At 38.5% G+C, this 12,434-nt stretch overlaps 1 protein-coding gene across 5 annotated transcripts in view; it reads right to left on the reverse strand.

The window, feature by feature from the left end:
• The window catches only part of SYBU (syntabulin), an 85,222-nt gene that overhangs the window by 55,367 nt on the left and 17,421 nt on the right, over positions 1-12,434 (reverse strand). For 3 of the 5 annotated variants that reach the window (XM_070382185.1, XM_005902658.3, XM_070382187.1), the window contains one exon: positions 5,014-5,211. In XM_070382185.1, the coding sequence (XP_070238286.1) occupies positions 5,014-5,211 (198 nt within the window). Of the gene's footprint in view, positions 1-2,450; positions 2,511-5,013; positions 5,212-12,434 lie in introns of all 5 variants that reach the window. The other 2 variants (XM_070382184.1, XM_005902657.2) reach the window with 1 other exon arrangement.

The following is a 12,434-nucleotide window of genomic DNA, read 5'->3' on the forward strand; positions in this document are numbered from 1 at the left end:
GGTTCGATCCCTGGGTTGGGATGATTCCTGGAGGAGGGAATGGCAACCCACTCCAGTATTCTTGCCTGGAGAATCACCATGGAAAGAGGAGCTTGGTGGGCTACAGTCCATGGAGTTGCAAAGAGTTGGACATGACTGAGTGACTAAGCACACACACACACACACACACATACAACATTATTAGTTCTTATCTGAACAACCAAAGGGGCATTTCAATAACTCCTTTCCAAGGTGAACAGCAGTTTCCAGAATCTAGAACAACAGACCTAAAATTAAATGCGCCCAGGTTAATGTTAAAGGGCCCTGGAGCATCTGTGTAGGAGACTAATTGCTTGCTATTTTAATAAACTGGTATTGGTTCTAATGAGTTGATTTATTTTAAAAAAGTAGAGCATACATCAAGAGTGGAAGATGAGTTTAGGCTGAGGGGAGATGGTCACCTGGGGCTGTGGAGGAGGTGGAACATTTTAATAACCGGTGAGCAGTATCTTCTTGTGGTTTCACGACAGATTCTCTGCATTTTATAGATTTTGGAGTAACCCAAGGCCCTTGTGTCTTGGGTTTCTCTCTTCTTAGTTATGAGACTGACAGGTTTATTCTGCTGAAAATTCAGAGAGCTATAGGTCCCAGTGCAGACTGCTTTAAATACAAAGAGCTTACCGTACAGACTGGAGAAGGAAATGGCAACCCACTCCAGTATTCTTGCCTGGAGTATCCCATGGACAGAGGAGCCTGGCGGGCTACAGTCCATGGGGTCGCAAGAGTCGGACATGACTTAGCGACTAAACCACCACCACCACTGGGAACCAATGGGTCCCTACAGATAGGGACCCATTCAAAAGCTCAAGCAATGCCTTTTAGTGATGACATTAGGAACCTCAGGCAACTGAAAAATACACTTTAGAGACCCTTGTGACCTTGATCAAATGCAAATAAATCAAAAGATCCTGAGGTCAGCACTGCTTAGGTGATTAAATCAGAAGCAGTTGACAAAGGTGCTATTTCAGGCTCTGCCACTGGGCAGGGTTATTAACTAGGAGTTAAAAATCCTAATAAAGGGGGCCCATAAAACCCAGAAATAGTATGTGATATTTTGTGCATATTTTTCTGGAATATGGGTCCATGGCCTTCAGGATTCTCAAAGGATCCATTATTATTGAAACAGCATGAAGAACAACTCGTGTTTCCTTTCTTTCCTCCTTCCTTCTTTTCCTTCCTCCCTCCCACTCACTCCTTGTTAGTCTTTTTGTCTGTACTTTCTACTTAAACATCCTCAGCAAGACAAGTAGCTGATATTCAACACGTATCTTCTGTAGGAACCAAGACTTGCTCAGGGTGAATTCTGTGCATACACACAGGGTTTTTAACCTTCATTAAGATATGATTATTCTTATGATGATTATTGAAACAAGGCTTCCCCTGGGCCTTAGCAGTGAAGAATCCGCCTGCAGTGCAGGAGACACGGGTTCTATCCCTGGATCGGGAAGATCCCCTGGAGAAGGAAATGGCAGCCCACTCCAGCATTCTTTCCTGGAGAATCCCATGGCCGGAGAAGCCTGGAGGACCAAAATGTGTATGGTCACAAAGTCAGACACGACTGAGTGACTGAGCATATGATGACCACTGAAACAAGGAAGGGCACGGGTAGTCTTGAAGTGAAAGTGAAAGTGTAAGTCACTTAGTCGTGCCCAACTCTTTGTGACCCTGTGCATTGTAGTCTGACAGCCTCCTATGTCCTTGGGATTCTCCAGGCAAGAATACTGGGGTGGGTTGCTGTGCCCTCCACCAGGGGATCTTCCCAACCCAGGGATCGAACCCAGGTCTCCTACATTACAGGCAGATTCTTTACCAACTGAGCCACCAGGGAAGGCCAAGGATAGTCTTAACTTAGTTTAGACTTAGTTTGTTTAACTTAGTTTGTTCTTGCTGCACCACACTCGTGTCTTGTTTCACTGTTTACTTGTATAGTCACCACTGTAAAATGTTTTGAGGATGAGGTGGGGATCGGGGGAGGTGCTGCTGCTGCTGCTAAGTCATTTCAGTTGTGTCCGACTCTGTGCGACCCCAGAGACGTCAGCCCACCAGGCTCTGCTGTCCCTGGGATTCTCCAGGCAAGAACACTGGCGTGGGTTGCCATTTCCTTCTCCAACGCATGAAAGAGAAAAGTGCAAGTGAAGTTGCTCAGTCCTGTCCGACTCGTAGAGACCCCATGGACTGCAGCCCACCAGGCTCCTCCATCCATGGGATTTTCCAGGCAAGAGTACTGGAGCGGGGTGCCATTGCCTTCTCCGTCAGGGAAGGTGGTGGGTGGTGAATAACAGAAGTGAAATAATTTCAGGTTGCATTCAAATCCTACAACATCTTCACAATAAAAATCTATTTTTTCTTGGCCACCCCCAAAGCCGACACTCTTTCCTGCAGCATTTTACATTCTCAATGCCATAGCCTACCTTTGCTGTTGAGGTTAACCAGTGTCGACTGTGCCCTCGATACACACCGGACCCTGTGTGCTAGGAATACAAAAAGAGGATGACAGGGCTTCTGCTCTTAAACTCACATCCTGTATGCCGCAAGAAGCAGAATCTATTGGTGACTGCTCCCAACTGTCTAAAAGAAAATTGAGAACATTTCTCCAAGGAAGATACACGAACAGCCAATACGCACATGAAAAGGTGCTCGTCATCTTTAGCCATCAGGGAAATGGAAATCAAAAGCACAATGAAATACTGCCTCACACTCACTAGAGTAAGTATAACCAAAAGGATAGACAATAACAACTGTTAATAAGGATGCTGAGAAACTGAAACCCTTAGACATTGCTGGTGGTATGTAAGGTAGTACAGCCATTAGGGAAAAAAGTTCGGCAGTTCCTCAAAGGGTTAAACATAGAGTTACCATATGACTTAGAAATTTCAGTCTTAGGTATACACCCAAGAGAACTGAAAGTCTGTATGAAAACTTGTATGTGACTGTTCATGACACCATTATTCACAATAGGTCAAAAGTGGAAACAACCCAAATGTCCATCAACTGTGAACGGATAAGCAAAATGTGGTGTGACACCACACTAAGCCAAGATGTTAATAATAGAAGAAGCTGGAGGTAGTGGTATGAGATATGAGATATGGTAGGGGATATGAGAACCCTGTACTGGGTGCTCAATTTTTCTGTACATCCAAAATTTCTCACCAAAAGTTTACTTTAAAATGTGGTATATTCATACAGTAGAATATTACTGAGCCATAAAAAGAATGATGGGCTAGTGCATGAACCTTGAAAACATCATGCTAAGCAAAAGAAGCCAAACACAAAAGGTCATAGATTATACAATGCCATTATACGTGATGTCCAGAACAGGCAGATCAGACAGAGGGCACGTAAGTCGTTGTCAGGGGCTGGGAGAAAGGAAGAGTGGACAGTGACGTCTCATGGGTATGGGGCTTCTTTGGAGGGATATAAAAGTGCCCTGAAATTGGACAGTGGTAATGTTTGTACAATCTTTTGAATATACTAAATACCATGGAAATGTACACTTTAAAGGGGTGAATTTTATAGTATGTGAATTATATCTTAATTTTTTAAAAGGACAGCCGAGCTGGGGAAGAGAGGAAGGACATTCTAGTTTCTGAATACACAAGGTAATGGTTTATTTCTTGACCATAATTACATTTGGATACAACTTAGCGACTCAATAACAACAATACAATAATTATATGACATTCTTGAACACACTGTCTCTGTCTTAAGTATATAAAAGAGCATAAAAGGCATAAAAAGGGGTACTTAACATCTCTTTTATAATATCCATCTTTCTCCTATGCTGTCTTCTCCACTGTGTATCATTTCCTTTCTTTTTCATATTATACCAAAGCAAAAGACAAGAAATTCATCTTGACTGACATTTACCAGGAACCAATAGGAAATAAAGGATTTCTTCCTCACACAGTTTAAATTTTGCTCTCAAATTAAGCGGCATTTTTTCTGATTGACCAAAAGCAAGATGAAGAATAATTCATTAAGATATGCTCTGCATATCAATTCTTCATGAAGAACAAAAGCGGAGAGAGATGGAAGTGGATGTAGGACCTCCCAATGGAAGCAGACAAGGACCAAGCTTTGGCTCCATTGAAATAAAGCCACCTACAGCTCCTTGCACAATAATGTCATCACCAAACAAAAATTAGAAGACAAATGTAAGGAATGGAACTCATGCAAGCCATTAATCTGTCTTTTCAGGCTCATTAATATGTATAGCACAACTGGTGATATTGAAGAAAATGACAATATTATAGGGGTTGTCTCTCAATGCCAATATTCAGGTCCTTTTACTTTCAAGTTATAGCTTTAGTTTGACTAAAACTTTATTTGCTCATACACTGTATATATTTTTGAGATGTAAAATACTTATTGTTATATTGCAAATTCTGAGAACTGTTCTGAAGTTCATGGCATCTTATTCACTGTAATAATGATCTCCATTTCATCTCAAAGCTTTTACTATTTTGTCATTATTGAACATTCTATATATATACATAAACACACATACACACATATAGCAGCATACTCATATTTCAGTCTTAAAAAAGCAAATAAAATAGCTAGGTTAGCAAGCACTCCCAGCCTTACAGATCTGCCTCAAGATAACCTGTTCTTTTCACAATCTGTGCATAGTTTAGATGGTACTGAGTAATTTCTTAGTATAACTTATGCTAGATTTAATTATATAGTTTAAATGTCTATTAGACCATTCAGTTAACATTTCTTCAAATCGCCTCCCTTTTTAACATGTCTTTATAATAGACACATATATCACTATGCATTCTCAATTAACAACTAGTATAGAAAATATTCCACTCTCTGCTCTATCTCTTTTTGTAGAAAAAAAAAAGATATTTCTGGGTACTAGGCATTAGTGTTCCTCATCCTGATATCCAGGGGCTTCATTTCAAATTTCACTTGAAACCACTCCAGTCATATTGCTCTGATAAGAACATGAAGAGTAAGGTCACTTACCTGGCTTTACGAGGCCTGACTTCGGTTCCTTCTTATGTCGCGCTGACTGGAGGCTTCCCTCACCAACCATTCCAATTGTGCATTTCTTTCTGGTACAGTCTTCATCACTTCCAGGGCAAAAGCCAATGGGGCTGTTCCCAGCATCTGAGGGCGTCTTCACAGGCGATACTGACTGGCTACTAGGGCAGCCTGTGTCATCTGGAAGACAGGAATCGACGAGTGTTTAATGAGGAGGAGGAGATCAATGATGGTGCAGGGGAGCCAGGCAGTGAGCCATGCCCACGCGCACTCACACGCACATACTCTGCTCAGGAGGCACAGGCTAACTCCTGTGGATGACTTGCCTTTTATTTTCCATATTCTGGCCAATCACATTAACAAAGGAAATACCAACGATCAAAGAATAGATTCTAAGGCAAAACCCTGTAAGACTTTTGGATCACAAATATTTCTGTGACATTCTTGTTGTCCAAACCTAAATTATGCCTGTTGTTTAAGACTTTAGGTGGTATACTGCTGGTTCATATTCATCCACACATTTCTGATGGGGTTAGTAATAAAACGTTTGTCAGAGCAATTCAGAATTATTGATATGAATTCTTCAGGGTTGTCTGTATTAGGAAAAAGTTGCTTGAATGTTATTGACCACACCCAGTTTTCAATTACTGGACCCATCAGTTGGTTGCCAGAGTTTGAAAGAGAAGGCAGCTGACTTCAGGAGTTCAAGGAATCAGAAGACAGTGATCCTGTTTTATCATCGAACGCACCTATCCAAACCAAAAGGACATCAGTCAGATATCTTGCTGTCAGGGGTAAATGGGCAAAATAAAAATAATACTCAAATTAGAAATGTTCCCTTAACTCTCAAGCTATATATTAACTACCATAGTTATTAATGTAAGTTAATATGCATAATACGCAGTGACCTTGTAAATACTTATTAAGCAAACAAGAAAGTTACACTGCTGATTCCTTTAAGTTCTTTCCATATCTACTAAATGTTTATAATGGTTGATTAATTCATTAATACTGTGTTGAGGAGAAATGTATGGAATGTAAAGCCAGTCAGCATTACTTAAAAGTATGTCTACTCAAAATAATCAATTAGTGGTAAATTTTCATTGCTGAAAAATTCTCTATTATATGGAAATATTTTGACAGCAGAGCTATTTTAGTAACTAAGTAGGCAAAAAAATGAATAGTACTAATGAATACTACTAAATGAATTTGGTACTAATAACTTTTAGGACCACTATACTTTTATAAATATTAAAGGAACTAAAATAATTTGCCATCTATCAAAGGCTATCATAAAACTTCATGGCTTGAATGAAGACAGAAACAGAACTAGGACTGAATAAAATATACTGGTTGCCTGAATTAACATGACTAGATAATCCATCTAAAAAGTAATTGCCATTGCTTCATTTTTGGCCTTTATTTCAATTTTTGTTATGAAATATCCCAGCTACTAGAACAAAGTGAACTTGGCATTAGTAAAATGACGTATCCTTTTAGACTTTTGGACATAATAGTCTATATCGGATCTCAGTGGTCCATTTCTAGAAGTAAATGGTTTTTAGTGCACCGTTCATACCTTCTGTCTTTGCTGCTCTTTTAAATGTGCTATGTTCTTCTTGAATTGAAGAAACTGTGGCCCTGAATCACAAAGTGATGAGAATCCTCTTGGCTGCTACAGCTCAGCTATTTCACTCTTGTCCCTGGCTTCTTACTTTTGCCTGTCCCATGCTTCAGTCCAAAGAAATCTGAGCTCCTTTCTTAAGGTGCAAAGACAGATTCCAGTACTTTTATGAGGCTCAACAGGTCTGCCCATGGCCTCAAGAGAGCCTGGTTCCTGATTCCTATCCCAAAGCAGATAAACCCAAATGAATGAAGTCTAATCATCCAAAATTACCTGTTGTCTTTAAAAGTATTTCCTTATGAGTCAGTTCCATAAGTTACTTCTTTTGAAAGAGAGATGGCCCAAATTAACAAAAAGTCATGCTTCAGATTCTCTACCCTCGAAAGCAATTTTTCTTGAGAAATCTGACTCCAAGGGACAAAATTAAACAGTTTCCAGTATTGAGAAACACTGTCAAAACTGTAATTTAAATAGATAGAAAACGAACACGCTTTGTTTGGTTCTACTCTCATTTAGCCAGAGTTAAACAAGAAGGAATGTGTGCATGCCATGTTTTCAGTACTAGTCATTTCAAGGACTACATGTCTGATTAAAAATTGGGGACTAAAATTATTCAGAATGGTAGCAGTTTACGGAAGGCAGTAGCAATTTTTCACCTGGCATGTATGTCTCACTTGCCATCAAAATTTACAGCCGTTATCTCCAGGGCAGGGATTGAGAAGATGAATACTTGAATAAATTTTTAACTTCAGGTACCTCATACAGCATTTGAATCACCACCTGGTAAACTAGTATTCATTTATCATCTCTTAACTGTCTGGTATTACACTTCATTTTGAGGGGGAAATGATGGGAATATGAGACATCCTCTTTCATTAGTTAAACAAATATATATCCAGTCTTGGCACTGAATCAGCCACAGGAATGTACCCAGCCCCCATACTGATAGAGCTTATAAGCAAGTAAAGGGAGTTGGTAAATATCACTCCCAGTGCATAGTTCTTGTTAACTAGTAAGCCTGTTAAGGCATATCCACACCCCAGAAAAACTGAGTTATGAGAGAAGCTTGGGGTATTTGCCTGTTTTGTCTAATGGAACCAACACTGACAAAGGAATCTAGTTTTGGAAAGGCCGGGGCCATTAATTTTCCTACTGCAGAGACTACACTTTAAGTTATGCAAACTAAGACCCCAGCAAAAACAACAGAAATTCAGTACCAGAGTCAACTGGTTAACTGTGGCACTTGAGGTGTTTTCTTCTGCACAGCACTGAAGAAGTGGTTCAACAGGTCTTGTTTTTTTCAACAGGTCTTGTTTAGGGCCCTTTCTTTCCTCCCCTTCCCAATCCCTCCTCTTCCTCTCTTCCTTTTTAACTTCATGATCATAGCTGGAAGCAGACCACCAGTCCAGATGAAGATAATATTCCTTTCCAGAATTCTATGTAAAACAGTCTTAGTTCACATTTATTCCAAGATTCTAAGAACAGTCCAATTGATGTTCTTTGGTTGTTCAAGTCTAATCTCACTACATGCCAAACTACATGTGGATCCAGCACATAATAGATTTCTTTATTAAACCTACTTCAGTGAAATACTTCATGCCTTCTGTTTCCTGCTGCTATTTTGACTGTTAAATCTGTCTTGCAGAATTACAATTCTCATTACTTATGTTAGTATAAAGGAATTACCAGTGGTAGAAATTTCTAAGAGGATACCACGAAGAAACTGTTTCTGGGCAGGAAATGGCAGAAATCCTGAATGATTTACCCAGAGAAGTGTGGGTTGTTTTAAATTTCCAGAATGTCTGAGAAAAGTAAGAACATTTCAACTTGGTTTTAAGGAAAACTTTGCTCCAAGGCTTTAGAAAGAGAGTGGAGGAGATTTTCACTTCTACTGAAAAGGGGTTTTTCTCTTAAAACATGCTTAAACACACACCCACACCAGCTCTTACATAGTAGAGCTTTTATGTTTCTTTCTCATGGTATTATTCATGGTAAGTATAATTTCATTTTAAGAATATACATGAAATAGGAGCACTTCCATGTTTTACAGCGTGATCCATTTGAGATGATTTCCTTCCGGGGTCAACAATTTAAAATTCCACTTACATGAGTCCAGAATGGCCCCTGGTGGATCTCAGGGTAAAGGGACCCTCATCAGGGCCAAATGATGACCATTTGCAGTGAAGGAGACTAATTTACATGCCCCCTTTCACTTATTTTGCTGTGGTTGTATCCCTAAGTTGTGTCCAACTCCTTGCGACCCCATGAACTGCAGCACACCAGGCTCCCCTGTCCTCTGCTATCTCCTGGAGTTTGCTCAGATTCATGTCCATTGAGTTGGTGATGTTACCTAACCATCTCAACCCCTGCCGCCCACTTTTCTTTTTGTCTTCAATCTTTCCCAGCATCAGGGTCTTTTCCAATAAGTTGGTTCTTCACTTCAGGTAGCCAAAGTATTGAAACTTCAGGTTCAGCATCAGTCCTTCCAATGAATATTCACTTTTATTTATACTGAGGAATAAGTTCTTTCATTGATTTGTTCCTGTTTATTTTCTTTGAATATGTCAACCCACAGGATTAAGGATAATAGAAAAATATTTACAGATTTAGGAACCTCCAGAAGTTGTGGCCCACCTCAAGTGCTGTAAGAAATATACTACTAACTCATTTCCAAATTGATTTTAAGGGAAAAAAATTTTAAGGTCTACAAAGACAGATGGGAGAAACAAATATCTAATGCAGTTTTGGAGCTTGGAGGTTGTTAAAAATGATTTTTTAATCTATTTTCTTCTCTCTTTATATTATAAGCTCTTTGAGAATACGGGATACAGCTAAAAATTGTACAATTATTCTATATAAAATTCTGAAAAAAGTGTGCAAAACCACCTTTTAAAATAATTTGTATATTATTTTAAATGTACTAAAGAAACTTAAGTTAAAGAAAATATTCTGTTGGGTTTTTAAATTATAAAAGTAATACTCTTTAATGCAGAACATCTAGAGTACAAAAAATCACAAAGAAGTAAAAAAAATAAAGAGATAATAGTTTCCTAGAATTGTACTGCCAATAAGAAATATTTAACTATTTGGTATATTTCTTACTGATTTTTTATGCATATTATTTACTTGCTTGCTTGTTTTCTGTTTTTTTAAAATTTCAACATACATTACAGCTTATTTACTCTGTTATTAAAATTTTTTTTCCCTGGAATTTGTTAGGTTAGACAGAAAGAAGCTGTTAAGGCTAGTAGGAACCAAAACAATTAAAAGGAAACAAAAAATATCCTGATTGTAAAAGCTGTTACTGGACAATCTGTATTTTATGATAACTTAAATCACTCACTGATATTGGAAAGTTCTTTCTTACAGAAGCATTCTGGTTAATGGAAGTAAGATGGAATAATAGAAAGTTACTATGGTTGACCCTTGAACACGTGGGTGGTTGGTGGTTGGGGGTGCTGACCCCATGCAGTAGAAAACCAAGTAAAACATAGCAGTTGATCCACCGTGTATGCAGTTCTACATTCAAGGATTCAACAAACCTTAGCTCATAGTATATATTCATTTAAAAAAGTCTGAGTATAAGTGGACTCATGCAGTTTAAACCCATGTTGCACAAGGGTCAACTTTGTAATTATTTCTAATGGAATAACAGATTTAAGCAACAACACAATGGATGAAACCATTAGACAAAAGGCTGACGGAGAGTCTGTAGTAGAGGGATCAAGCCTTACCCATTTGTACCCACTGAGTATCCTTAGCGTAACTGGGGCAAAGGACATTATGTACCTTCTGACGGGCTATGAGATGAAACACACGGCACTCCCCATGAAGTATTTTTGCCACAAAAAAACTTCCCCTAAATCTAATCAAGCTTTAAAGCTAATGTCCACCACACAATATGGAGAACAGGAATGAGTTAAATCAGGGGTTGGCAAACTGCAGCCTGAAGGCCAAATCCTGTTCGCTGCCTGCTTTTGTAAATCAAATGTTACTGGAAAACAGCCCAATCCTTTACATGGTGTGGGCTGTGGCTTTCAAGCACAAAAGCAGAGCTGAATAATTACAACAGAGATCATCTGGCCAGCAAAGCTGAAATTATTTACTATCTCGTCCTTTTCAGAAAAGTTTGTTGGCCTCTGGTTTAAATAATACCGTGAGGAAGGAAACAGAAACTTTCGAGATGACTGGGGCTATTTTGGTGTTCTCGATAGTACCAAGGAATTATGTTAATTGTGTTAGTAATGAAAATGACACTAATTTTTGCAAGAAAATGTTCATTTTTTAAAGAAATGAGTGCTAAGGTATGGACATGAAATGGCATGATGTCTGGATATAAGCTTTAAAATGCTTCAGCAAACTAAAAAAGAGAGAAAGAGACAGATGCAGCAAATACGACATCTTGCTATTACTTAATCTTGATAGAACGGACAAGCAGCATATTAGGGTTTACTATAGTATTCATCTTTCTTTGGGTATGTTTTTAAAAGTTTCAAAGTATTTTATTTAATTTCTCAAAAATATTATTTTTAAATGAGTAACTGTTTAAAACAGGAATGCAGTATTTCCAAAAATCAATTCCTTCTTGCAGGGTTTTTTAGGTTGTTTCCAATTTTCTATTATTGAAATTGCTTTAATAACACTCTACAGATAAATCTATGGTCACATTTTTTTATTACCTCATAGAACGTATCTCTAAAAGTAAAATGAACACTTTTTACAAAAACTAACAATTTTGAGAAATTTCAGGCAATTTATATTCCTGTTACTTTCGTATGAGAGTACCCTACTTATTAAATTTATGCTAGTAATGAATACTAGTTTGTTTGCATTTTTGCCAAGTTAATATGAAAAATGTATTTCTGATGTTTTAGTTTGCATGTATTTAATTATCAGTGAGGCTTAATGTCTTTCATATGTTTGCTGGTCTTTTTTTTACTTATTCTATGCACTGTGCATGTTTTTGACAATTTTTCTATTAAGGTGTTAAGGAATTCTTATTGATCTATAAGAAATTCTTACATATGGAAGGCACAGTCCTCCAGCATAGTTCACCAAATTTATTGTTGGCTTTTAGTTTAAAATGTTTTCAACAACCAACCTTTTCTATGTCTAGTTGTTAAATCTCTCCATATTTCCTTTGTGATTTCTTTCAATGCTTTAATGCTTAGAATGTCATTTTTAACTCCAGGATCAATTAAATATTACCAAATCACTGCAGATGGTGATTGCAGCCATGAAATTAAAAGACACTTACTCCTTGGAAGGAAAGTTATGACCAACCTAGATAGTATATTCAAAAGCGGAGACATTACTTTGCCAACAAAGGTCTGTCTAGTCAAGGCTATGGTTTTTCCAGTGGTCATGTATGGATGTGAGAGTTGGACTGTGAAGAAAGCTGAGTGCTGAAGAATTGATGCTTTTGAACCGTGGTGTTGGAGAAGACTCTTGAGAGTCCCTTGGACTGCAAGGAGATCCAACTAGTCCATCCTAAAGGAAATCAGTCCTGGGTGTTCTTTGGAAGGAATGATGCTAAAGCTGAAACTCCAGTACTTTGGCCACCTCATGCAAAGAGTTGACTCATTGGAAAAGACTCTGATGCTGGGAGGGATTGGGGGCAGGAGGAGAAGGGGATGGCAGAGGATGAGATGGCTGGATGGCATCACTGACTCGATGCACATGAGTTTGAGTGAACTCCAGGAGTTGGTGATGGACAGGGAGGCCTGGTGTGCTGAGATTCATGGGCTTGCAAAGAGTCGGACACGACTGAGCGACTGAA

Source organism: Bos mutus, chromosome 14, assembly GCF_027580195.1.
Source record: "Bos mutus isolate GX-2022 chromosome 14, NWIPB_WYAK_1.1, whole genome shotgun sequence".
NCBI lineage: Eukaryota > Metazoa > Chordata > Mammalia > Artiodactyla > Bovidae > Bos > Bos mutus.